Source organism: Corvus moneduloides, chromosome 1, assembly GCF_009650955.1.
Source record: "Corvus moneduloides isolate bCorMon1 chromosome 1, bCorMon1.pri, whole genome shotgun sequence".
NCBI lineage: Eukaryota > Metazoa > Chordata > Aves > Passeriformes > Corvidae > Corvus > Corvus moneduloides.
The window spans coordinates 1,020,609-1,047,258 of record NC_045476.1 but is presented as its reverse complement, the minus strand read 5'-3'; the positions used below and the strand labels follow the sequence as shown (position 1 = coordinate 1,047,258).

General features: G+C 54.8%; 2 protein-coding genes across 5 annotated transcripts in view; both read right to left on the bottom strand.

Annotated features, from left to right (window-relative positions):
- Positions 1–4,411, bottom strand: part of SETD2 (SET domain containing 2, histone lysine methyltransferase) — a 53,617-nt gene extending 49,206 nt beyond the window's left edge. For both annotated transcript variants that reach the window (XR_004243762.1, XM_032128599.1), the window contains exon 1: positions 4,280–4,411. Coding sequence is in view for 1 of the 2 variants with exons in the window: in XM_032128599.1 (XP_031984490.1) it covers positions 4,280–4,317 (38 nt within the window). In the remaining variant the exon portion in view is untranslated. The remainder of the gene's footprint in view (positions 1–4,279) is intronic.
- A 2,174-nt stretch (positions 4,412–6,585) lies between these two features.
- On the bottom strand, positions 6,586–26,450 carry KIF9 (kinesin family member 9). Of its 3 annotated transcripts, XM_032127984.1 has the most exons (23): positions 26,205–26,450; positions 25,860–25,928; positions 25,241–25,419; positions 24,399–24,486; positions 23,660–23,825; positions 23,429–23,535; positions 22,343–22,567; positions 21,216–21,299; positions 20,989–21,081; positions 20,091–20,238; positions 19,262–19,326; positions 18,630–18,707; positions 17,488–17,556; positions 16,755–16,859; positions 16,409–16,464; positions 15,852–15,993; positions 14,979–15,106; positions 13,429–13,590; positions 10,665–10,873; positions 10,076–10,255; positions 8,509–8,624; positions 7,583–7,687; positions 6,586–6,790 (listed from the first exon to the last, which is right to left on the bottom strand). In XM_032127984.1, exons 1-23 carry the CDS (start codon positions 26,448–26,450, stop codon positions 6,683–6,685), a joined length of 2,928 nt encoding a protein of 975 aa, XP_031983875.1. In that variant the 3' UTR covers positions 6,586–6,682. The 3 variants fall into 3 exon arrangements, with proteins under 3 accessions (XP_031983875.1, XP_031984045.1, XP_031983961.1); XM_032128154.1 differs by lacking the exon at positions 13,429–13,590; XM_032128070.1 differs by lacking the exon at positions 17,488–17,556.
- Between the last annotated feature and the right edge of the window lie 200 nt (positions 26,451–26,650).

Genomic DNA, 26,650 nt, shown 5'->3' with positions numbered 1-26,650 from the left:
GCCCAGTGGGAGCAGGGACACCTTGGGAATTGCTCCTCAATCCACAGAAGAGAATAAATCCCTTCCATGCTCCTTTACACCCCAAATTTGCCAGAGAATTCCAAACTGGGAATGGGTTGTGCAGGTGAACACCAAGCACCAGGCTCCCGAGTTTTCCCTGTTGGATTTCCACGCTGCAAAAAGCTGGGAATTATAATTACAAAATGTACAAGGATTTTCTGCTGCCTGGGAATGACACACTTTGGATTTCCAGCTGGAAAACTTCCGCTGGTGCTCTTCCAACAGGAAGGAAATACTGGAACTACAAAGATGCTGGGGAAGCTGTAAAATCTTGGAGCGACACAGACGGAATCCACCAGGAATTGGAGCTCCAGCTCCTTCCTGATCCAGCCTGACGCCTCCTCCTCACATCAATATTTTGGGATCAAGTTTTGACTCCTGGCTCATTTTCTCCTGAATTTTAGGTCCAGCTCCACATCATTCCCAGGGATTGCAGCCTCTGGGGTGGATCCCAAAAAGCTGAAGCTCACAGGAGAGGTGCAGCTGCAGGGATGGAGCATTTTTAGGGATGTTTACCCCCAAAAAAATAGGAAAAGTCAGGAAAAAAAACCAAGGAAAAGGAAAATAACCTGTTCTACCAACATCCATCACCCAGAGCCACACTTGGGCTTCCTCAAGACTTTTCCTTGAGGAGTCCTAAAATCCTGGAAGGAAAAATGCCCATTAAAAATAGGTGTTTATAAATCTTCCCTTCTATATATCCAAACAAATCCTATCTGAAATTCCATCAGCCCATCTGGGAACAGGCTGCCCCGAGGAGCTCCAGCTGCCCAATTCCTGGAAATGCCCCAGGCCAGGATCCCAAATTCCCCATTCCGGCTCCCAAAGCCAAACACATAAAAGTGAATTTTCCCTAAATAATCCAACTTTCCAGACACATTAAAGCTGAAACACGGAGCTGGAAACCCCATGGATACACTCAGGCAGTGAGTGCCAAGTTCCTCCCTCTCCTCTCTCCATCCCACAGCCCGTGGGACCACCATTAATCGCCTTAATAAAGGGGAGGAGCATTCCAAGGGAAATGCAAGTGGAAAACTCAGCCTTGCTCTCCCCTCAGCATCTCCCAGGTGGATTGGAACAGGCTCCAGGGTGTAAATTTGGGTGTTTAACCACAGCACATCTGCCAGGAGCTTGTGCCCAGGGAAGGGCAGAAAATAGAATCCAGATTCCCAGAAAAAACCAGCAAGTCCCAAAGTGACACCGCCAGGGAACAGCCTGGGAGACTCTGCAGCTCCAATGAACGTCCAAAAAAATCCTGGGGAACAGCCACAGCCAGAACCTGGAGTTCCAGACTGGCTGAATCCCTGTCGGGTCACGTTAACAAAACCAACGGAATGTTCCACGCTCTGATCCTAAATCCCAACCCTCCCACCCACCCTCGGACACGCCAAGCCCCACTGGCATCACCGGGATGGCTGGAAAAGCATCCTGCCCCCAAATGGAGCTGAATTCCCGGTGGGGACGTCTCCAGAAGCAGACAGATAAATGCAGCTTCCAATAGCACAGAAGGACACGAGGGAAATAAATCCTTGGAGCCTCGATTCCGTCCCACCACGGAGGGGTCACCGGTCCAAGAGGTTCCTGCACCCTCGGGATGGGGACGATCGTGGAATCTTCTCCCAGGAAACAACAGCACCAAGAGATGAAGTGGCTCCTGCTCATGGCAGGATACAAACACCCATCAATATCCATCAGGAACAGCTTGTCTGGAGAAACCATGGCTGCCCCTGGATCCCTGGCAGTGCCCAAGGCCAGGTTGGACACTGGGGCTGGGAGCAGCCTGGGACAGTGGGAGGTGTCCCTGCCAGGGCAGGGGTGGCACTGGATGGGCTTTGAGGTCCCTTCCAACCCAAACCAGTCTGGGATTCTAAGCAGGTCCAGGCCGGCGCCGGGCAGCTCCGTGGAGAGGCTCCATGTGGAATGTGGTGGCAGCTCCGAGCTCAGGGAATTGGGTTGGCCCAAATTTAAGCATCCAAAGAGTCAAGGAGACCTGGTTCTGCTGGATACCGAAGTTCCCAGGAATCCGAGCTCTGGCTGACGAGCGGACACAGAGAGCGACCAATGAGGTAAAAGCGAGCCAGAGGTTCTTTCCCACAGGGAAATTCCAGTAAAAGCCATCGGCACGGACGAGTCGTCGTTCAGCTCCCGGCTCAGCATCCACCTTCTCCGGCCAGCACGGAGCTCCAGCTCAGCAGCATCCCTGGAAGTGTCCAAGGCCAGGCTGGCCAGGGCTTGGAGCAACCTGGGATGGTGGAAGGGGATCCCTGCCCATGGCAGGGGTGGAATGGGATAATCTTAAGGCCCCTTCCCACCCAAAACATCCTGTGAATAACTCCCAGGAAAAGTAAGGCTGAGCTTGATGATTTACCAGCCTCTGATCAGCCCTCTCCAAGCAGCACAATCCCAACGCTCCGAGCTACAAAAGCAACTCATCCCAAAAGAGAAGCCCGTGCATCCCTGCTCATCCCACCCTGCGGCGGGTACGGAGCGGGGGAAGCCACCAACACCCCACAGCCAGCATGGCTTGGTTTGAATTCCCGTCATCCCAAACAGCCAGCAGATCCTCAGACACTTCGAACAACCTTCAGCCAATTTTCCCAGACAATCCTTCTCTCCAGGTAGAAGTTCCGTGCTGGGAAAAGCACATCCAAATTAAGGCACGCCGTTAACGAACGCGACTGGGGCACGGAGGGAACACCGGGATTCCGGGTGGGGACGGGGGAACAACAACCCTAAAAACACCAGGACACCTCCTGAAAACTTTCTGAGTCCCAACACGCCCCAAGGAAATCCCAAAATCAGGCCAATTAATCCATGATTCCATTAAAAAGTCGTTAGAGGAGCCGCTCCGGCTCCTTTCAGCAGCCCGGGTTGGCGCCACTGGACACTTTTAGACAACAAACGGTGACGTGGGACAACCCGGACACTTTTGGCCACCAAATTCCAAGTGCCAGCCCAACCTCGGGCACCAGGATCCCTCCACACGCTCCAAACTACAGAGGCAAAACACCTAAATTAGCCTAAAAGTTTTGGGATGAACAGGAGAGTGGTTTGGACCCAGAGGGGCTCTCGGGAAGGGACCGTCCCACCAGGGTTAAGCTGAAGTAAACCAGGATTTACTCCAGGCTCTCCCATCCCGGGAGCCACGTCTGGCAAAACACAACCTGGGTTCCAAACGAAATCCTCCATTCCCCACTAATTTTAGACGCCTCAGCCACCGGCACCGTTTCAGCTGCAACAAGGGGAAGCTGTTCCTCAGCTGCTCCAGGTGGGCACAGACAGAACTCGCTCAAAAAAGGTTTGCTCTGTTGTCCCTGCTCAAAAAAACCACCATTTTTAGCTTTGCCTCCAATCTGGCCGTCGCTCGAGGGGTGCTCCATGCCAGATGTCTGCTCCTTCCACCCCAGAGCCGGCAAAGTTTATGGAGCCCCATAATCCTTCACCAAGAAAGTCTAAAATTGTAAAAATAGCGTTAAGAAGCAGCGGGAAAGTGGTGGAGGGGGAGAAACCCAGCAGGGACGGAGTGACTTCTCAGAGAGGCGATAAAGCCGGAGGCCCTGATGGAATGAGGGGGGTGGGTTGGTGAAATTCCCCATCCAGAGGAGAACCAGAGTTCCCGGCCATTAGGCTGCTCCCCCTTCCCTGGCTCCTTCCTCCTGGCAGAAAATGGGGTCAGGGCAGGGGCCGCCCGGGGGGAGAGAATTCCAGGGGTAAAAGCAAGACGGGGTTCGGTAACTAGACAAAATAACATTAATAATAATAATAATAAAGAAGGTACTGAAAAATGGCCCCGCGGGGAGGCCGGGACACGTCCGCACGCTCCGCCCGGCTCCCCCCGCGCACCCCCGGGCAGGGACGGGACAGGGAAAGGGAAAGGGACACGGGCAGGGACAGGGGGGACACGGCCCCCGAGCCGACCCGCCACCCCCGGCGCGGCCGCTCCCGCCGCTCCCGCCGCCTGCTCTCCGCCCTGCCCGCGCTCCCTGCCCGCCCTCCCCGCGCCCGGCCCGGCCGCGGCCATCACGCAAGGCCGGGGATGCGCGGCCTACCCCGAGCCGGCGGGAGGACGGAGGGAAGGGGAAGGGCGGCGGGACAGGGAAAGGGAAGGGGCAAAGGAACGGGAATGGGAAGGGGAACGGGAAGGGGAAGGGGCAGCGGCCCGGCTGCCGGCGGTCGCGCGGTGCCGGCGGGCCCGAGGCCGCGGAGGGCCCGCGCTTACTCCGGCGTGGGGTGCTCCGGGTCGTAGAAATCCCCCATGGTGGGTGGGCGGGCGCGGGGCTCCGCAAGTGCCCCCTGGCCGGGGAGGCCCCGGTCGCCCCGTCGGGGCTCCTCACATGGTCCGGCGGGGCCCCCCCGCCACCCGCGCCCAGCCCGGCCCGGCCCCGCCGCGATCCGCCCCGGCCGCCGGCTCCTCCTCCCGCGGCACCGCGCAGCACCGGGATCCCTCCGGGAGCGGCCGCCGAGCCCCGGGACGCGCCGGCATCGGGCCCGGGACGTCGCCGCGATCAGCCGCGGCCCCGCCGGGATTTTTCTCGGCGCACAGCGGGATCGCCCCCGGGATCGCCGAGGCCACAGCGGGCACCGGCACCACGCCAGGATCGGCCGCGGTGCCACCGGGATCCCACCGGGATCAGCCGCAGCACCACCGGGATTTTCTTGGGACCATATTGGGATCATTCCAGGGATCGCCGGGGGCACGCCAGAATCAGCCTGGGTGTCACTGGGATCCCACCGGGATCCGGGAAGGGGTCAGCGGGGCACACTGGGACTGCCGGGATCTGCTTCAGGTCAGCCACTGCACCACCAGGATCTCCTCAGGATCACGCCTGGGTCACTCCCAGGATCACCAGGATCAGCTACGGGATCACTGAAATCTCCCCAGGATCACCAGGGCCGCACCAGGTTCAGCCACACTGTTCCCGGGATCTCAGTGGGATTCCCCTGGGGCCGCACTAGGACTGGACACAGGATCTCCTTGGGATCACCCCTGGGATCCTGAGGATCTCGCCAGGATCCGATAGGAGATCACTGGGGCCACACCTGGATGAGCTGCAGGACTGCCAGGATCACCAGGGCTACACCTGGATCACTCACGGGACAGGCAGGATCTTACCAGGATCTCCTCAGCATCACACTGGGATCACCCCCAGGATCACTGAGATCTCCCCGGGACCACACCAGGATCTCACTGGTGTCACACTTGGGATCACCAGCACCCCTGGATCACCCATGGCACACCATCCTGGGGTCAGCTGCTTCCCTGCATCTCCCATGCCCTGGAGCACCAGCACCCCGGGGTCGCCCACAGCCCAGTGTCAACACCCCTGGCATCACCCCTGGCATCACCGGCACTCCCAGACACTGGCACCACATTTACAGCTTCCAATATTGAGATTCCTGGGATTTTCCCAGATTCGGGTGTGGGCAGGAGGGACCCACAGGGATGGGGTGGGAAGCAGAGGAGGGGTGGGTGGAGGGAAGGACAAAGGAAGGCTCCGTTCCAGTCGTGTGGAAGCGTTTTCTTGGGACATCCAGCCTGCCTTGAATTCCCAGCAGCTCCGTGAGCCTCTGGAAATGGGTCATTAGAAGGAAAAGGAGATTTCTGGGATGTTCTCCAGTGCCCTTCCAGGGGACAGGTGCTGTTATGGGGACAGAAGGAAGCTGCAGTGAATTAAAGCAAACGGAACCGTGGATTCCTTAATTCTCCCACTTTCCGTGTACATGGGGGCAGCAGGTGGAAAATCTGGGCTGCTTGGATTAGGGATGCTCCCACCATGGCTGGTGCTGGTTCTGGCAGGGGGATGTTCCTGGCAGCTGCAGGGGGTTGACTTTGGGGCTTTCAGCATTCTTCTTCCAGCCTCCCAAATAATTTTGAGGCAGCTGGAGGGGCTCATCCTGGAGAAAAGGAGGCTCAGGAGGCACCTTCTGGCTCTTGGGAATTCCTTGGAAGAAGGTCGGAGCCAGGAGGGCTCGGGCTCTGCTCCCAGGTGACAGGACAAGAGGAAACGGCCTCAAGGGGAGGCTCAGGGTGGATATTGGGAAAATTCCTCTGGGAAAGGGCTGTCCAGCCCTGGCACAGCTGCCCAGGGCAGGGGTGGAGTGCCCATTGCTGGAGGGATTTAAAAGCCATTGTGGATGTGGCTCTTGGGGACATGGTCAGGGGTGGCCTTGGCAGTGCTGGGGGAATGGTTGGACTCAATCTTGGAGGGTTTTTCCAACCAAAACCATTCCATGATTACCCAGAAATGAATCTTTGTTCCGTTCCCTTCTCCAGGCAGGTCCAACAGGCCAAGCCATGACTTGGTTGCTCCAGAGGGAACAAGCCCAGGAATCCTGCGGCTCCAGCACCAGGAAAGAGGGAATCAGGAGCAGCCTGGGTTGTCCACAGCAACCTCTCTGCCATGACCTTGCCTTTTCCAGAGGCTCAGGAAAACAAGTGGTGCTGTTGGAGCTGCCTGGCCCATGTCCTGTCCAAACAGCGGGATCGATGCCCAGGGACTCCCTGCCTGCCCAAAGGTTGCGTGGTTCGCTTTTCCTGCTGTTTATTCTTATAAATCCATGGTGGACGCAAGCAGGAGGCACTTCCTGAGGTGGCATTCCTTAGGGAATGCTGGGATCCAGGCTATGTGATGGGCAGGAAGGACAGGGCTTTCTTCTTCCCAGCAGCCGTGACCAGGCCGGGTTTCCTGCTCATTTTCTGGAGGGCCGCCATGGTCCTGTTGAAGGTGTGCTGGGAACAAGGAACACAAAGGGATCACTGACCTCAGCACAGCTCTCACCTGGCAAAGCTTTTTTCCTGAAAAATAAACCCAACCACCTTCCCGGCCTTTCCAAGTGGTGCTGGGAAAAGCTGGGAAAATCCCCATCACAGCAGCATTGCTCTGCCAATAGCAGATCCCAGCAGGCTCCAAGGAGGGTCAAGAACCCCTGGGAGATTCTCTGGAGCACTGAAAAGCTGCTTTTGAGGTGTTTCCATGGAATCCCAGAATGATTTCAGTTGGAAAGGACCTTAAGGATTATCCCAGTCTACCCCCTGGATGGGCAGGGACACCTCCCACTGTCCCAGGCTGCTCCCAGCCCCAATGTCCAGCCTGGCCTTGGGCACTGCCAGGGATCCAGGGGCAGCCACAGCTGCTCTGGCAATTCCAGCCCAGCCCCTCCCCACCCTCCCAGCAGGGAATTCCCAATTCCCAATCTCCCATCCATCCCTGCCCTCTGGCACTGGGAAGCCATTCCCTGGCTCCTGTCCCTCCAGGCCTTGTCCAAAGTCCCTCTGCAGCTCTCCTGGAGCCCCTTTAGGCCCTGCAAGGGGCTCGGAGCTCTCCCTGTGTCCTTCCCTTCTCCAGGGGAACATTCCCAGCTCTCTGGTGGAATTTGTTCTGGCCAGGCTGGACATTGGGGCTTGGAGCAGCCTGGGACAGTGGGAGGTGACCCTGCCCATCCAGGGGTGGCACTGGATGATCCTTAAGGTCCCTTTCATCCCAATCCATTGTGGGATTCTCCCTGGCCCAGCTGGGGTTACCTTTTGTTCCGTCTTCATCCTGGCCCTGTAGAAGGGCTCGGAGCCCGGGCTCTCTGGCAGCACCATCTCCTGCATCTGCTCAAACCTGTCCTGCTCATCTTCGTCCTGCCAGGAAAAGCATTCCCCATTCCATGTGCAAGGCACACACCGGAGACCTGGGATAACGATCCCGTTTGCTGCACCGAACACCGATTCAGCCAGGAAAAGCCTGGGAAGTGAGAGGTTCCCCTTCCCACACCTTGGAGGAGCAGCTTTGGACAAAAACCTGCAAGGGTTGGGATTTTCCCACAGGGAAAATGAATATTCCCAGCCTGGCTCCAGAGCAGAGGGGCTCCAGCCCTGGAGCAGCTCCGGGGCCTCCTCTGGGCTCTCTCCAGCAGCTCCAGGTCCTGGTGCTGTTGGCCCCAGGGCTGGGGCAGCTCTGCAGGTGGGGAATCACCTCAGAGGGGCAGAATTCCTCCCTTTCCTTCTGGCCACACTTTTTTTGGATGCAAGAATTGCAGAAAATGGGGATTTGAACCGAAATGTGTTTTTTCAGGATGACAAAAGCCCCCGGCCCCCACAGTGGTGGCTCCTACCACAGGACTGGTACCGACCAGTGCCACGAGGGTTTGGCTGCAAACCTCGGATCCCACAGGCTGGGAATCAGGCTCCCAACCATCCCTGCAGCCCCGGGCACTTTGCCCCGTTCCTGATATTCCACAGACGCCCAGGTGCCTCAGTCACTGTCCTGATTTAGCCTCTGAACAGTGCAGGGAATGTGGCAGCAGGATGTGGCTCCAGATATTCCCTCTGTGCCTCACAGAGCTCCATCTCCTCCTCCTCCTCCTTCTCCTTTTCCTCCTCCTCCTCCTCCTTCCACGGGCTCCCTCACCACCCCCCACGTGGCTCCCAAGGAGAACCGGCAGAACTCCGGGATAACTCACCAGGCACGTGACTCTGTTTATGGGAATCATTCCTGCTCTGGTGTTCCCACCAGGCTTCAGAGCTTCCCTCACGTGTTCAGGGATAAGGAAGGATTCCTTGTACCAGATCTCAAACTCTGCAAAGCAAAGAGAGGCAATTAATGGCTGTAATTAATGACCCAGAAGACATCGTGGGCTGGTTCTCCCTATGGATCAGGTGGGATCTCAGTGCTCTTAAACCCTCAGACAGCTCAGAACTCCAGGATTTTGAGTTTAAACAATTGGAAAAGTTAATTTAAGGAGGCTGATGGCTGTGCTGAGGTGGCCGGGAGGTGGTGGCCAGCTCCGGGGACAGTGCCCTGGCCATGAGAAGGCACCGCTCCTGCAGCCCCTGGAATCCCTTTGGAACGAGCAGCACGCCTGCGACTCGGATTTCAGTCCCACGCACTCAAGCACAGCTGCCTGCCATCCCATAATAGCCAGTGAGAACATGCAGCGGGTGGGAATTACGTCCTTAGCAATCCCGGGCATTTCCCAGGCACTCCCCTCCCGATCCGGGTGAGTCCTGGATGTCTGAACAAACAGCAAACATCTGGAGCACCCAAAAATGCCAAACCCGGATCCAACGGGAAGCGGTGGCAGAGTTGGGATCGGGCCCTGTTTATCCCTGGGATGATCCGTGCGTTTCTTCCAGCGTGGGATGCTCTGATGGATCCAAGCTGTCCCCTGGCAAACGTTGCCATGTGCACAGCATCCAAATGTTTGGGGCTCTGGAATTCAGACATGGACTGGCTTCCATCAGAGAGGCAAATCCAGGGATACAGCAGGGGTAGTTTGAATCCACAGATTCCAAGGTGGAGCCCAGCAGGAATTTGCAGGGATTTCCCCAGCAGAGCTGTGGCCAAGCTCTTTTTCCTGACAAGGCTGCAACACTGGAACCTGGAAATCACACAGGGACAGAGGAGATACTGGGAATCCAGAGCCCAAGCCCTGTCCCAGGGCAATTCCTTAACCACCACCTCTATTAAATAAAATCAGGGATGAGATCCAGGGCCAGCAGTGGGAGCACTGTTGGAAAATTCCTTGTGGGAGGCTCTTTCCCCCACGTCGTGGTGTGCCCAGGGAGCAGAGGGACATTGTCTGGGAGACAGGATCTGCAGCAGTTCAGGGTTAGGTCAGAAAACCCCACCTGAGCATGGATAAAATCCAGCCTGGAAGGCAACAGGAAAAAGGACAACAGAGGATGGGAACTTTGGCAAGGGATGGAGGAACAGGGAATGGCTTCCCAGTGCCAGAGGGCAGGGATGGATGGGAGACTGGGAATTGGGAATTGCTGGCTGGGAGGGTGGGGAGGGGCTGGGCTGGAATTGCCAGAGCAGCTGGGGCTGCCCCTGGATCCCTGGCAGTGCCCAAGGCCAGGCTGGACACTGGGGCTGGGAGCAGCCTGGGACAGTGGGAGGGGATTGGAACTGGATGGACTTTCAGGTCCCTTCCAGCCCAAACCATTCCGGGATTCCAGGGTCTGTGAGTGCTCCAGCCTGGATTTATCCCAGATAACCTGGGGGCTGCTGAGCCCTGGTGCTCCTACCTGAGATGAGCCTTTTCCTGCACTTATCCACGAGCTGCTGGCAGTACTGGATCTCTGCCTTCAGGTCCTGCAGCTCGGCAAAGCCAGCCCTGTGCGCCTCCTTCAGCTCCTTCAGCTTCAGGATGAGGGAAAGCTCCTTCTCCTTGATGATCATCTTTCCTTCCTCATCCATGAATTCTCCTGGAGGGGAAGAAAAGGAAGGGAAGGTTCTGGTGAGGGCAGAGAGCAGGGACAGGGCTCTGCAGATGTGACACCCTGATGGAGGGTCTGACGTGGCTTCCAGGGGCAAAATCCCTGGGGTTGTTTAGATGGGATATTGGGAAGGAATTCCTGGCTGTGAAGGTGGGGAGGGGCTGGATTGGATTTTCCAGAGCAGCCGTGGCTGCCCCTGGATGCCTGGAAGTGTCCAAGGCCAGGTTGGATTTGGTTTGGAGCAGCCTGGGCCAGTGGGAGGTGTCCCTGCACATCCAGGGGTGGAATGGGATGATCCTTAAGATCCCTTCCCACCCAAACCATCCTGGAATCTATGACCACCCAAAATTCCCTGAAGCCCAGAGCTCCATCCCTCTGTCCCACGCTGCCTCCTCACCCTCCTGACTCTGCTTCCGCTTCCAAGCCTCCAGAGCCTCCGTGATTCCCTCCATCTGCTGCTTGTTGTGGTTGATCCTGTTGGCCACGGAACAGCTTCTCTTCTTCCTGGAGATGAGGATTCTGTTGTTCTCCCTGAAGATCTGGTGGATCTCCCTTCCAGCCTCCTTCTTAAACAGCTCAAACGCCTCTTCCTTGGATGAAGGGGACCTGAAAGCAGGCACAGACACGGGAGGTCACTCTGTCCTGCCCCGCAGCATGGAATCATGGAATGGCTCAGCTTGGAAAATCCCTCCATGATCATGGAGTCCAACCATCCCCCAGCACTGCCGAGGCCACCCCTGCCCCACGTCCCCAAGTGCCACATCCACAGGGCTGTTAAATCCCTCCAGCAATGGGGACTCCACCCCTGCCCTGGGCAGCTGTGCCAGGGCCAGACAGCCCTTCTGGGGAAGGAATGTTCCCAATATCCAACCTGAGCCTGCCCTGGCCCAGCCTGAGGCCGTTCCCTCTCCTCCTGTCCCTGTTCCCTGGGAGCAGAGCCCGACCCCCCCGGCTGCCCCCTCCTGTCAGGGACTTGTGCAGAGCCACAAGGTCCCCCCTGAGCCTCCTTTGCTCCAGGCTCAGCCCCTTTCCCAGCTCCCTCAGGAATTCTCCAGCCCCTTCCCAGCTCCATTCCCTGCTCTGGACATGCTCCAGCCCCTCAGTGTCCCTCTTGTCACGACGGGTCCAGAGCTGGACACAGGATTTGAGCTGTGGCCTCCCCAGTCCTTGGGAATGGCCACAGCTGAGGTTGGATGGGATTTCCCTGGGTTCCTTTGGGGTCCCTCTGTCCTGGCTGCTCCCTGGCACCATTCCCGTGCCAACCCCAACACCCACTGTCCCCCAGGCTGCTCCCAGAACAAAGTCCTTCACACGGACACCATATTCCTCAGGAGATGCCTCAGAGCTGAGTATTCCCTGGAAAGCCGGCCTTTCATGGATTGAATTTTCACAGAAAGAATGGATATTGTTCCTCCCCATTGTTAAACAAATGCCTGTGCTCTTCCCGTGCTGGATTCCCAGCACGGATCCGTCCCTTCCACCAGCCAAACCCCACAGCTCCGGGCCTTGGCCGGCCCCACAGCACTGCTGCCATGCCTTGGAAGTCCTGCCTGTTTTCCAAGTCTGAATCCCAAGTGCCATTCCCGACTTTTCCATGAAGGGGCTTTGATGCCCCCGTGAACAGCTGGTGTTATTCCAGTGGGAAGCACTCCCAGCAAAGCAAGGGAGAATGTCACAGCCCACAGATGCTGCTGGGTGCTGCTGATATTCCTGGAGAGCAGGATGGATTTGGGAGCAGCAGGGAGGAACAGAAAACCATGGAATGATGTGGGTTGGAGGGGACCTTAAAGCTCATCTCATTCCAACCAAAGGCTCCACATTCCTCACTCCAGCCTGGGCAAAGCCAGATTCCAACTCCTGCCTTCCCTGAGTAACCTCTTAAGGGCATTTTCCAGCTCCTCCAGGGCTGTGTGACGCTGTTCCCGTGCCAAAGCACTGGCACAGGGCTGTAAACAACAGCCCCTGGGCAAAGTGCCACAGCTCCAGCTCCCAGAGCCAGCTCCGAGCTGCTGGAGTGCTCTGGGATGTGCCCCCTGCAGCTGCAGCAGCCTGTCCTGGCAGCCCCAGCAGTGCCAGAGGGACACAAATCCCGCGTGGAGGGAACGGAACCTGGCTGGGGAGCTCCAGGAGAGAATTCTCCTGTGACAGCTTCGCTGCTCTGCTGGAATCCACAAACCACATCCTGGGCTGAGCCCCAGCGTGGGCAGCAGGAAATGGGGGATTCTGCCCCTCGGCCCCACTCAGGTGATTCCCCACCTGCAGAGCTGCCCCAGCCCCGGGGCCAACAGCACCAGGACCTGGAGCTGCTGGAGAGAGCCCAGAGGAGGCCCCGGAGCTGCTCCAGGGCTGGAGCCCCTCTGCTCTGGAGCCAGGCTGGGAGAGCTGGGAATGTTCCCCTGGAGAAGGGAAGGACACAGGGAGAGCTCAGAGCCCCTGGCAGGGCCTAAAGGGGCTCCAGGAGAGCTGCAGAGGGACTGGGGACAAGGCCTGGAGGGACAGGACACAGGGAATGGCTTCCCAGTGCCAGAGGGCAGGGATGGATGGGAGATTGGGAATTGGGAATTCCCTGCTGGGAGGGTGGGGAGGGGCTGGGCTGGAATTGCCAGAGCAGCTGGGGCTGCCCCTGGATCCCTGGCAGTGCCCAAGGCCAGGCTGGACATTGGGGCTGGAGCAGCCTGGGACAGTGGGAGGTGTCCCTGCCCATGGCAGGGGGTGGGAATGGGATGATCCCTAAGTTCCCTTCCAACCCAAGCCAGCCTGGAATTCCATGATTCTGTTGACCCATTTCCATGCCTGTGGGGATTTCTGGCTGGATGTGAGGACTCCCTGCAATTTTCCCACTCACCAAAGGGATGCTGAAATTTTCAGAGATTAAAATATTAAATTAATTAAATAAAATGAAATTAAAGAAATTAAATTAATTAAAATTCAAAAGAATTCAACAACAACTGGCCGGGCAGAGCTTGAAGCACAGAGGTGACCCTCACCACCATCATCTGGAGCTCAGGGTGTTCCCAGCACCGCTCCTGTCCTGTATTCCCTGAAGATCTCCAGAGCTCTCCCCCTTCCCTTGTAGGTGCACTCAGGGAACACAATCCAATCGTTCCGGTGTAGAACACCCTCTGGAAAAGGGGATTTAGTCCCTCACAGGGAAAACCTACCCAGGCTTCTGGGAATCCTCCCCTGAAGATGAGATTGGGACCTCTTCATCACTGTCCTGCACACTTCCTTCCTCTTCCTCATCCACATCCTTGGTGGGACTTTCTAAAGGTGAGGATTCATCCTGGCCTGGCTCAGGAGGAGGGCTCCCACCTATTTCCTTCCTGAAAAAGGGGGAAAAGGTGAACCAGATTTGTTCATTTCCTCACCAGAGGAACTGGAAGCAAAACATGCAGCGGGTTTGGCTTTGCTGATTTCAAAACTGGTGATCTGAGGTAGCTGCTACCAGAGTTTCCAGGGAAATACCCAGTGACAAGGAATAAAATCAGCCTTGTTCCCACAAAGTCCTTCATTCTTAGAGTGGAGGAACTGCCCTGGATCCTATGGAATACAGGCCAGGCCGGATGAGCTCTCTTGAGAAGGATCTCAAGGACAACAGTCCCACCCTGTCCAGCTCTGGGCACACCTGGACAAAGGATAACCCTCTCCAAAAGAAATCTCCAAGGATTTGATCCAACCCCACATCTACACCAAGCCTGGTTCCCTGCTCCTTTCCCTCCACAAACCCCTCCAGCCTCAACTGCAGGGAATAGAATCATCATGGAATCCTGGAATGGTTTCAGTTGGAAAGGACCTTAAAGCCCATCCCCACCCCCTGCCATGGGCAGGGACACCTCCCACTGTCCCAGGCTGCTCCAAACCAAATCCAGCCTGGCCTTGGGCACTGCCAGGGATCCAGGGGCAGCCACAGCTGCTCTGGGCACCCTGTGCCAGGGCCTCCCCCCCTCACAGGGAATTTCTTCCTAAGGAATAGTGCGAGAGGAGAGTGGGGCTTGGAACACAGACAGGAGAGTGTTGGCCAGATCTCCTGGTGCCTCCCTAAAAGCAGAAGAGCCCAGCAGAGCCCAGGGCTCACGTGGCCACCACAGCCTTGGTGCTTCCTCTGCTCCCTGGCACGAGGACTTCAGGGAAATGTCAGGGAGGAGCCAAGCAGGGATTTATTTGTGTAAACTGAAGGCTCTTGCTCTGCTCAGGACTGATTGTTCCCCCCTCCCTCCCCAAATCTCTTCTCCTTCTCTGCTGCTCTCCCAGCTCCCTCCATTCCTTCCTCCGTGGGCTGCACATTCCTGCCTGACCAGAGCTGGGCTCTGGGAACTGCTGGGTCCTGCACTTGGGGCACCATGAGGATTGGGGACAGCAGCTGGGAAAGGCCCTGGGGGTGACAGCAGGTGCCAGGGAACAGGGACAGGAGGAGAGGGAACGGCCTCAGGCTGGGCCAGGGGAGGCTCAGGGTGGATATTGGGAACATTCCTTCCCCAGAAGGGCTGTCTGGCCCTGGCACAGCTGCCCAGGGCAGGGGTGGAGTCCCCATTGCTGGAGGGATTTAAAAGCCATTGTGGATGTGGCACTTGGGGACAGGGGGCAGGGGTGGCCTTGGCAGGGCTGGGGGATGGTTGGACTCAATGACCTTGGAGGGCTTTTCCAATCCTGACAATTCCACGATTCTGTGATTATCGGAGGTAAAGGAGAACTTTCTGACTGCTTAACTCACACGAGCTGCTCATCGTCCTTCTTGGCTTCCTTCTTCCCATCAGGAACGGGGGATACAGGAGGACTTCCCTCAAGAGCCTCTTCATCCTCTTCCGGCTCCAAATCCTCATCCCCTTCATCTCCCCTTCCCTGGAAGCAGAGAGGAACAACCCATGTGTCTGCACCATGGAAACTGTCCAGGCCTCGCCCAGCAGCTCCTCCCTCCCCTGCTAGGGCCTCATCTGGGAATTAAAAACTCTGTGAGAGCCCAGGGCAGGATTTATGGATTATGTGTGATTTCTACACTTGGCTCCAGAAATTATAAGGATTAACACAGGGATCTCAGCAGAGGCAGGACCTCACCTTCCCCACGCCAGCGCTGGACAGGTCACTTTGTAGATGGCATTGTAGGTGGCTTTAAACTGAAAGGGGGCCTGTTTAAATGGGATTTTGGGAAGGAATTCCTAGCTGGGAGGGAGGGGAGGCCCTGGCACAGGGTGCCCAGAGAAGCTGGGGCTGCTCCTGGATCCCTGGAAGTGTCCAAGCCAGGTTGGATTTGGTTTGGAGCACCCTGGGATAGTGGGAGGTGTCCCACCCCATGGAACGGGATGATCTTTAACATCCTTTCCAACCCAGATCATTCTGGGATTCTAATTCCCGTTTAATAAATTATTCTGTGCAGATAAAGGGCCCAATTAATCCCTCTGCTGACAGAAATTCCTTTTATAATGCTGCATCTCTGCTCTGGACACTTTTTTTTTTGGCAAACTCACCCCACTGAGGTTTCTGAGTTTGATTTCAGCAGGGAAAAGCTGCATTGGAGGCAATTCCCATTTTGGCAGCAAAGGAGCCGGTTCTAAGGTGGATTCTGGGCCAGGTCAAGCCCCAGCATTACCGTGTCCTCCTGCTTGTCCTGAGCCTCCTCAGTGTGCAGAGCAGCCCTCCACTCAGCCTTGGCCTCAGAGTCAGCAGCGAAGTCTCCGTGTCCCAGCCCGTACTTGCTGCGGAGCCTGAACTCCACTTCTTCCTCCTGTTGGCTGAGGAAAAACCAGCCCTTCAGGAATCCTGTCCCACACAGACACACCTGGGATCCCTGCCAAGGTCGGATTCCCAAAGAAAAACACCTTTTCCCTGTGGTTTTATCCCTCAACACCCATCCTGTTGTCCGCTCTCTTCCTCTCCTTTTCCATGACATTCCTTTAGGGATCTTGGATATTAAAGTTTTTTGATGGTTATTTCAAGGCTTCCCAGAAGCTTTTGATGGTCACATCAAGCCAAACCAACTCTGCTCAGTGCCATCACCTCGTTTGAACCTTCAATCCAGGTTGGACAGGGCTCGGAGCACCCTGGGATAGTGGGAGGTGTCCCTGCCCATGGGATGGGATCCCATGGAATGGGACGATCCTTAAGGCTCTTCCCAACCCAAACCAGTCAGGAATTCTATGAACTTACCTTACAATCACTTTGAACTGTCTAAACACCTCCTGGATCTGCCTGACATTCACTATCTGAGGAAGAGAGGTACAAAGCCATCAATTTCGGTATTAATTCTCTAAAGGAGTTCCAAATAAATCAATTTAAAGGGTTTTTAAGACTGAGGGAAAGTCTCCTGGAGCTTCCAAACCAGCAAAAATGGAATGAAAACATGCAACACACTTAACATGCAAAAAGGAATTAAATCACAGCTCTGTGGTGGGTTTGGGGTGGAAAACAGCCTCTTCCAAGGATGTTTTCACTGCTCCTCTCTTGGAGGAAAATGGGGTGGAATCAGGATTTCAGTCCTTTTTTCACCACTTACATCGATTTCCTTAATGACTCCTCTGAGGTATTTCTGCACTTGAGATCTGATTTCTTCTCTCTGGGCTGCAGTCAGGGGCTTGTAACTTATGAAGGAATGATTTGCCTTGAAAAAAAAAAGATGGAAAAGTGAGAATCAGGGAGTCACAAACAGCTGAGGGGCCTGGGAGAACAGTGGGGACAAAGCTCTGAGCAGGTCCTGCCATGGTGGGACAAGGAGTGATGGTCTTAAACTACCAGAGGGGAGATTCAGGCTGGATTTAAGGAAGGAATTCTTGGCTGTGAGGGTGGCACAGGGTGCCCAGAGCAGCTGTGGCTGCTCCTGGACCCCTGGCAGTGCCCAAGGCCAGGCTGGATTTGGTTTGGAGCAGCCTGGGATAGTGGGAGGTGTCCCTGCCCATGGCAGGGGTGGAATGGGATGGGCTTTAAGGTCCCTTCCAACCCAAACCATTCCAGAATTCTGGGATTCCACTGGTCTGGCAGACACCTGGCATTGCTGTGCCCAGTTCTGCTTGGGATTCTCATCACCTGACTTGCCAGGAGATGGGATTTGGGAGTAACCAACCAACAGAAAGGCATCAGGAGCCTGGAAAGAAACCATCTCCAGTGGATTGAGATTCCAACACAATCCCTCTGTGTGGGATCTTGGGAGGTTTCCCTAAGCCCCAAAGGATGGTGCTGGAAGCAGAAGGAAGGACACAACCCCCCTGGACACTGAGTCCAGTGCTCCTTACGATGAAGTTCTGCATGTTTAGCTCCTGCTTCAGGAGTTGGATCTCCTCCTCCAAAGCCTTCACTGACACCTGACAGGGAAAAAAGGGTGAGCAAATGACTGAATTATATTGGGGAAAAAAAACCCTGCTAAAAACAGCACGAAATTGGCTGCTGGACAATATCCCAGCTGGATCCCAGCTCCCTCAGGGCCTGCAGCAGGGAATTTGTGGGTCTGGAAATCATTTTGCCTTTGATTAGCCCCCAACAGGATGGTTTCTGCTGGGTCCTGCCTGCACAGTCTGCCCAAGCCACCAAAGAAGGGCCACCTGCTTTATGAAGTGATGATTTCCTGACCTGGACCCGCAGGGACCAGTGAGTTCTGGGCTCTGGGATATTATCCTGGAAGCCAAGCATTGTGCAGGGCTCACCTCTGCCCTCAACTCAGCAGCTCTGACATGAACTGGGACAAAGGAGAGACTTCCCTGTGCTGTATTTGACTGAATTTCTCCATATCCATGGAATATCTCCAAGGATTCACTATTTCAAATGTGTTTTCAGAAAAGTGAATATAAAAAAATCTTGGGATTCGGGGAGAAGTGGACACTGAGCTGCTTTGAAGTGACCTCTGGAGCACCAAAGCACAAAAGTTCCCTTCCAATTCCAGCTCCTCCAGTTTGTTTTTCACTCTGAAAGTGTACTCAGGGCATCTAAAATCCTGTGGGCCTTTTCTTTTAAATGATCTCCTTGATTAACCAAGTTTTCTAATTGTGGAGAAGCTGTTCTGTTACCAGCAGCAACGGGGATAAAGCTGCAGGAGGACTGGAGATGATTTCCCTGCATATCAGAGGAATAATTCATAATAAAATCTCTCAGTTGAGAGCTGAATCCCATCAGAAAAAGTTGGGATATGCAGGAGAAAGAATTCCCAGGTGTCAGGGAAGATGTGAGGCTGTGCCTCAGAACAGGGAATTGTAATTCATTCCCCAGAAAAAGGGATTAATATTGATCCCTTTCATCACCCACCTAAAACCAGCAGTGTCAGCTTGGCTCAGGAAGGGTTGTTTATGAAACTACCCGATTTTCCTCTGCTTTTTACGGGTGTTATCCTAAATATGAACGAATCTGGGATAATCCCCCTTCCTCCAGCCCCTGCTGTCCGTACCTCCTTGTAAAAGGGCTCGTTGGGGACAGGCTCTGCTGTCACCCAGTTCATCCTGGTGGCAAAGCGAAGGGAAGACAGCTGGAAAACAAAGGGTTTAAAGGAAATCAGAGAGATTTGAGCAGAGATATCATTTTCCTAATATTTTCTACTTAATTCCATCAGATCCAGGAGCACAGAAATCTAAAATGTATGAACTGCTCCAGGTGATTCCCTCCTGTTTGCTACGGATCCAGCTCCCACAGGGGGATTTTCACCTATTTTATCATTTCACAGGTTAAAAAACAACCTCCTGGGAGGTTCCTCCTGATCCCTGCTCCAGCAAGGAGCCAGCTCAGCTCTGCTGGGAACTGGGGCAATTCCAGTGAGTCCGTGATGTGATGTCCCATGGAAACACATTAAATAATAATAATAATAATAATAGTAATAACAACAACTCTCCAGTGAGCTTAAATCTGAGCAGCTCCTGCCTGCTGTGCTGCAGGCTCTCATGTGACAGGAGTCTGGTTTTGAGCCTTTGGGATAAGAGGAGCTCTCCAAAGTTTGGGATGTTTCCCTGCCAAAGCCTCCAGAGACTGTTCCTTAAAACCAAGCAGGAGCAGGGCTTGGATTCTGCAGGAATCCCCTCAACTCACAGTCTCTTCCACGTGAGATGCTTCCCCATAGATGTTCGTCACCAGCACAGTGTTGCAGTTTCCCCCTGGGAAGAAATGATAACAAAAATAAAGTAAATAACACAATTTGGGGTGATTTTTTTGTTGTTGTTTCCTTTTCTGCAGTGCCTGATATGATGTGCTGATTAAATCAGAGGAGAGGAATCTCAGAATGGGTTGGGGTGGAAGGGGCTTCAGGGATCATCCAGTGGCACCCCTGCCATGGGCAGGGACACCTCCCACTGTCCCAGGGTACTCCAAGTGTCCAGCCTGGCCTTGGGCACTGCCAGGGATCCAGGGGCAGCCACAGCTGCTCTGGGCACCCTGTGCCAGGGCCTGCCCACCCTCCCAGCCTGGAATTCCTTCCCAGTATCCCACCCAAGGCTACTTTCAGTTTGAAGAAGCATAGAGGACACAGCCAGAGTGTAACTGTCCCTCTAAAGGGCACAGAAAAAGAGGCAGAGAGTGACTTAAAAATAAAGGGGAAATTTGTGTCTCACGGAATGAGGATGCAGGAGGAAGATGGGAATGAAAACTCTGAGTTCCAGGTGTTTCTGAAGGTTCTGCTTTTCAGGATGCCCGGAGCAGCTGTGGCTGCCCCTGGATCCTTGGCAGTGCCCAAGGCCAGGCTGGACACTTGGAGCAGCCTGGGACAGTGGGAGGTGTCCCTCAAGGGGTGGCACTGGATGAGCTTCGAGGTCCCTTCCAACCCAAACCATTCCAGGGTTCCACGATGAATTACAGCCTTAGGACTTGATCTGCTGCCTGAAACCCCAGTTTGCCAGGAGCTGCTGGAACTGCCAGCTCTTACCCAGTGAGTCCTTGAGGACGTGGGTGAGTTTGCTCTGGCGGAAGGGAATGTGCTCCCGCTTGGGGTCGGCCAGGGCGATGACGAGCTGCTCCAGGAACGACAGGGATTTGTTGATGTAGGAGGCTTCGACCCGGAGCTGCCCTTCCGACTGCAATGGAGACCAACAGGAAAAGATTCCATAATGGGGAAACAGCGGGAGAGAGGATATTCCCTGGCGAGGGGGAAAGCGCTGACTCCAAGGGTCAGGAGTTAATTCAGGCCCAAAAAATTCATCATCTGCAGCTTTCCTCAGTTTGGAAAGGAGTTTTCCTAAACCATGGTTTTCCATTACAAGTCTACAAGGATTTGCATTTCCTTCCCAAAGGGTAAATTGTGTGTTTGTCACAGGCTTGATGCCATTTTGGTTCTGATCAACACGGAATGGCATGGAATCAGGGAACTGCTGAGGTTGGAAAAGGCCTCTTAGATCGAGTCCAACCATCCCCCAGCACTGCCAAGGCCACCCCTGACCATGTCCCCAGGTGCCACATCCACATGGATGTTAAATCCCTCCAGCAATGGGCACTCCACCCCTGCCCTGGGCAGCTGTGCCAGGGCCAGACAGCCCTTCTGGGGAAGGAATGTTCCCAATATCCACCCTGAGCCTCCCCTGGCCCAGCCTGAGGCCGTTCCCTCTCCTCCTGTCCCTGTTCCCTGTCAGCAGAGCCCGACCCCCCCGGCTGCCCCCTCCTGTCAGGGACTTGTGCAGAGCCACAAGGTCCCCCCTGAGCCTCCTTTGCTCCAGGCTGAGCATTCCCAGCTCCCTCAGGAATCCTCCAGCCCCTCCCCAGCTCCGTTCCCTTCCCTGTTTTTCCACAGTGTGGGCTCCAAAGGGACCTGAGCAGCTCCCATCACTCACCCCAGTCTTGCTCAGTCTCTCGGATCCCGCCAGGTCAATTAAGGTGATTTTAGATTTAAGGCATTTGGGATTTGTGTAATCTCTGGAACGACACTGAGGGAGAGAAGAAGAGAACCTGCACTTAGGAGCAGACAAAACTGAAACACAGGAAAAACCAGAACTGCAAAGGTCCTCTTGAACCCCTAGGAAGCCATTTCAGTGCCCAGGAACAAGGCTGGAGCTCTCACCTCAATGTACAAAGTGAAGATGCAGTGGGATCTGGAGGAATTCTTATTCAGGGTGTGCTCTCCTATCACTCTGTTGGTCTCACCCTGCCAATGGAGAGAAAATTCCAGGCTCAGCTCATGGAACTGTGGCTTTTTGAGGATAAGCCAGGCAACATCTCTGTGGCTCTTCCCATTTCCTGATGACTGGAAAAGCAAAGAGCTCCCCAAGCTTCAAATGGCCACGGATCTGAACCTCTGACAGGAACACAAAGGGATGTTGGAAGGGATCTTAAGGATCATTTCATCCCACCCCCTGGATGGCAGGGACACCTCCCACTGTCCCAGGCTGCTCCAGCCCCAATGTCCAGCCTGGCCTTGGGCACTGCCAGGGATCCAGGGGCAGCCCCAGCTGCTCTGGCAATTCCAGCCCAGCCCCTCCCCACCCTCCCAGCCAGCAATTCCCAATTCCCAATCTCCCATCCAGCCCTGCCCTCTGGCACTGGGAAGCCATTCCCTGGCTCCTGTCCCTCCAGGCCTTGTCCCCAGTCCCTCTGCAGCTCTCCTGCAGCCCCTTTAGGCCCTGCAAGGGGCTCGGAGCTCTCCCTGGATTCTTCTCTTCTCCAGGCTGGACGTTCCCAGCTTTCCCAGCCATCATCACATTCCTTCTACTCTTTAAAAAGAAAAAGGCAGTCCCTGCACATTCCAGAGCCCAGGACAGCACTGTGTCATTAAAAAGGCCAGAGAAAGACTTTAAGGACACCAGATGGCCCTGGCTGAAAATTCCTGCATCCAGATCCAATTATTTATCCCTGATTTCCTCAAGAACCGAAACAGCCATGAGGAAAAGACAGATGCTGATCTAAGTAATCAAAGACCCCTCACAAATCTCTCACCCTGAACAGCCCTGCTGGGAATTCCAGCAGTGCCAGGACCATCCCAAATCATCTTTTCTTGGAGCACCTTCCAGAATCCCTGAGCCAGGGACATTTTCCTTGCAAGATCAAGAGTTCCCAGCCGTTCTACCCACACTCAAGAGGGGTGGTTGAACCTCCTTCCACCATCTTGGCCACCCGCTCCTGCCTTTCCGCCTCCTCCCTCAGCCAACACCCACAACTGTGGGATCTAATGGAATATTTGGCTTCTCTTGCCTCAAAAAGGAGGTGCAGGGCCTCCTCCTCATGGCTGACGGGGTGGATGGAGAGCCCCTTGACATAAACCCCCTGGGGGCCATCCCTGACCACCAGCTGGGTGTCCCTGCATCCTCGGGCCAGCTCCGGCGCCAGGAGGTCGAACAAGGCCTCGTTGTAGATCTCCAGGTAGGAAATTCGGACAGTGACCATGACATTGAGGAATTCTGCAGCTGCTTTGAAGATCTGCACAAAGACAAAGGGTTTGTGTCCGTTCACAGGCAGAATTTGTAGGTATTTGTGGCTTTTCAGAGGAGATATTTATGTAGATGTTGATGGGAGATATAAATGGTGTGATATAAATAGGTGCAAGAGAAAAATAGATATAAAATAGAAACAGGTAAAAATATAAATAAAGTATAAATAGATATAAAATGGAAATAAACACACTAAGATGTATACAAGATATGAAATTATGCAATATAGGTATTTATACAGAGATAGTTCTGAACAGCTCCAAGTGCAGCTGGGGCTGTGTGGGGCTAAATCTGAGCTGTGGCCCCTGAGGGCTCAGCTTGGATTTGGATTCAATGATCCTACAGAATCATGGAATTCTGGAATGGTTTGGGTTGGGAGGGACCTTAAAGCCCATCCAGTGCCAGCCCTGCCATGGGCAGGGACACCTCCCACTGTCCCAGGCTGCTCCCAGCCCTGTCCAGCCTGGCCTTGGGCACTGCCAGGGATCCAGGGGCAGCCCCAGCTGCTCTGTGCCAGTGTCTCTGTGCCTTAGAGGTGTATTTTTAACGATTTTATGATCAGTTTTAACCTGATTTCACGAAAGGACACTTTGGAAAACACGTCTTTCGAAGGCTCGGTGACATCTGGGGAGCAGCAAGAACTTAAACAGCAACTAAAGAGGAACAACCTCTGAGAATGCCAATAAAACTCCTTCACTCTTTAACCATCATCCCTTGGGTAAAATGAGGGGAAAAACCCACATAAAACATACTCACTGTGTTAAAACACTTGGATATCAGCAAGAGCTGATCCCAGAGTGTTCCTTGGTGCTTCTCCCACCTCTTTTCCCACCCAGATCCTGTTGGATACCTGATGGATAGCTCTGGGGATGATCCCTCGGCGTCTGTAGTCAGAGGTCACTCCAGTCATGGTGTAGGTTTTGCCAGCCCCAGTCTGCCCATAGCACATGATGGTGCCTAAAAAAAAAAATTCAAAAGCAAAAGAATAAACTGGGGAGGGAGCCTCCAACAGAAAAAATGGATCTCTCCTCAAATCCAGTCTCTTTTTATGATCAAAATAATCAAAATTGCAATAAATCACCATTATAGCCCTGCAAAGCTTTGGCCACCAAGTCCTTGGCCACGGTCTCATAAACCATTTTCTGGGAAGTGTTGTGGAGGAGCCCATCCAGCTTGAAGGACCAGTCAGTGTGAGAGTTGTTCACAGCTCCTCCCCTGGGACTCCTTCGGATGTAGATATTGATGCTCTGCAAGCCAAAAAGAGAGGAAGATCAACTCAGCAGCCCTGAGGATTTTCAGCAGTCGAGGACCTGGGGTTAAGCAGAAGAGGGAGCACAAATAACAGGGTTATTTTACTGCCTTGGGTAGTTCTAGATGTCCTAAAAATATCTGGTAATGCTCTCGGATTTCTAGTGATAAATATCACCAATAAAAAGGAAACGTGGTTAAGCTCATCTGTTTAACTTCCTGTGATTCTGTGCCTCAGGGAAATTCTTAATTAAGCAAGAGAAGGCAGAGGGAGGGATTTGCATAAGAGGGGATAGAAACAGACTGTGCCAAACTGTGGTTATCACTGGGAATTCCTCCTGGATCAGCCAGTCCCAGTCCTGTTGAGGGTTTTCCTGGTGACTGTACCACGGGAAGTGCATTTTCCATGCTCACCCTCGCCGTGACAAAACCACTGCCAAGCAGGAACGGGTGAAGCAGCACCCCCCAAACTGTTATCCATGGCCTCAAGGGATGGAAAAATCCTGTTTTCCCATGGGAAAAGCTGGACTCAAACTCCAAATCTTTCCCACTTCCAACTTCTTTTACTCTACCTTGTTGTCCGACCCGAGCTTGATCATATCTTGGGCAAAATGAGCTGTTGGCTTGACCCGCACGAACGCCTGGACTCGCTTCGGTGCTCTGAGGAGAGGAAAAGGAGAATCTTGCATTGCCTAAACTGAAATTTATAGTATTTGTCAGCTAAAGGTGAGGCAGAGGAGTCAAATTTAAAAATCAAGTGTTGGCCATTATGCAGCTGCAGTTTTTATTCCCCACTAAAAACAGCTGCGGGCAAGGGCTTGCTGAAAATTCCTTCCAGCCTTGTCCTGCTTGGAAAACGGAGGATGTAGGAAGAGGAGGGTCAAACTGATCCTGATTTTCTGATTTCCTCGTGTGTACCAGGCCCAGGAGTGTTGGATACACACAGGGTTTCTTCCTCTTAGCCTTGGAAAGCAAAGTGTTTGCAGGAGTAGGAGAGGGATTTTCTTTGGTCACACGCAGCCTTTTTTAAAGTCATTTCAATTCCCAACAAACAGCTGATTGGCAATTTCCTGCAGGAAATATCCACAGGCTGGAGGATCTGCTGGGTAAAACCCACACCAGGAGGGCACAGGGCCCATCCAGCTGCTACAGCCACGTGCACTGAGGATTTTTAAGCCCCTGGAATGCGTAGATCCCATGTTTTCCCTCAGTCACTTCCTCCAGACAGCCCGAGCTCAATAATTGTGTAGTGACAACTTCTAGTTTGGGACAAAATCTTGGGGATTTCTGGTACATTCAGGATTTTAGTGACCTCTCACACTTCACCTGCTGGGACTGCTCTAAAATGAAACGTGGAGGTTTGAGCTGAGGCAGGACTTGTTGGATTTAAACCAGGGGAACGTTTGGGTGATACCTGGGGGCGTCACCCTTGGGCTCCGTGTCAGAGAGCCGTGAGGAAATGATGCTTTCCTCATCCTCAGCCTGCTCCTTCTCCTGCTCTTGCTCCTGCTCTTGGTCTTGGTCTTGGTCTTGGTCTTGCTCCTGCTCCTGTTCCTGCTCCTGGTCTTGGGAGTTCACAGAGGTCACAGAACTCTGTCCAAAAAAACCCAGAACCAAGTGTTGGAGCAGCTGTGAATGACTTCTTCAAAGCAAGATACGCAGCAGGGAAAGGAAGAAGGGGAAATTTGGGGGGAAAACTCCGCTATGAGTCAGGGAGAGAACCAATTCCGAGCAAGTGGCATTTCCCTCGCTGCAGCAAGGCCCTGTGGGGGGCTTTGGACACGTGAGGACAAAAGAAACTATTCCTGGGAGGGGTTATTAACACGAGGAGATGGGAAGAAACAGGGTGCCCAGAGCAGCTGGGGCTGCCCCTGCATCCCTGGCAGTGCCCAAGGGAGCTTGGCCAGGGCTGGGAGCAGCCTGGGACAGCGGGAAATGTCCCTGCCCACGGCAGGGGGTGGGATGAGATGAACTTTAAGGTCCCTTCCAACCCAGACCATTCCAGGATACTGGCTGGGCCCGGCTGGAATTACCCTTCGTTCGGTCTCTGCTTTGGATGCGGAGCTTTGACTCTCTTCCAGCCCCTCCTGCTCATCTTCCTCCTGCCAGTGAGAAACAGAGCCGACTGCACGTGAGAAGGGCACCCGGAGACATGGGGTGGGAATGGAATGATCCTTAAGGTCCCTTCCAACCCAAACCACCCTGTGACTTTCCAAGGCACCTCCCGAGGTGTGGGGGGGGGTGATGCCCCGGGGAAGGGGGGTGATGCCTGGAGGGTTGATGCCGCCTGCGCGGGGATACGACCTCCGATCACCCCTTGAGGAGGGGAGGGCGACCCCCCGGGCACCCCCCCGGGCATCCCCCGGTCCCTGTCCCACCTGCGACCCCTCTACAGCTGGGCTCGGCGTGGCGTCCGGGGTCGCCATGGCAGCGTCCACTTCCGGGTTCTCCATGGCAACGGCAACTTCCGGGAGAGCCCGGAAGTGGCTCCGCATACGGCGGCCGGGCGGGGCCAGCGCGCGGCGGGGGCGAAGCGGGACGGCAGCGGCACGGGAGTGGCCGGGACGATGCTGGAAGCGGCGGCGGCGGCGGACCCGGAGCTGGATCCCGAGGATCTGGTGCATTTCTCGGTGGGAGACCTGCCCAGCCGCGGGTATGGAGTGATGGGCGAGATCCGGCGGCAGGGAAAGCTCTGCGATGTGACGCTCAAGGTGCGGCCCGGCCCCCGGGGGCGGGGGGGGGGCGTAGGGACCACCCGAGCCCTGAAGGGTCTGAGGGGGACCTGAGAGACCTCGACCCCTCAGGAGGAGTGAGGGGCACCCCA

What these genes read in the sequence shown, in the direction of transcription:
- KIF9 (XM_032127984.1), bottom strand. Translation starts at nt 26,450, where the DNA reads ATGCACCAGATCCTCGGGATCCAGCTCCGGGTCCGCCGCCGCCGCCGC. An exon ending in TCCCCAGAGCTATCCATCAG is followed by an intron (nt 22,568 to 23,428) that starts GTATCCAACAGG and finishes GTCTTTGTGCAG; the next exon opens with ATCTTCAAAGCAGCTGCAGA. An exon ending in TCTTCACTTTGTACATTGAG is followed by an intron (nt 21,082 to 21,215) that starts GTGAGAGCTCCA and finishes TCTCTCCCTCAG; the next exon opens with TGTCGTTCCAGAGATTACAC.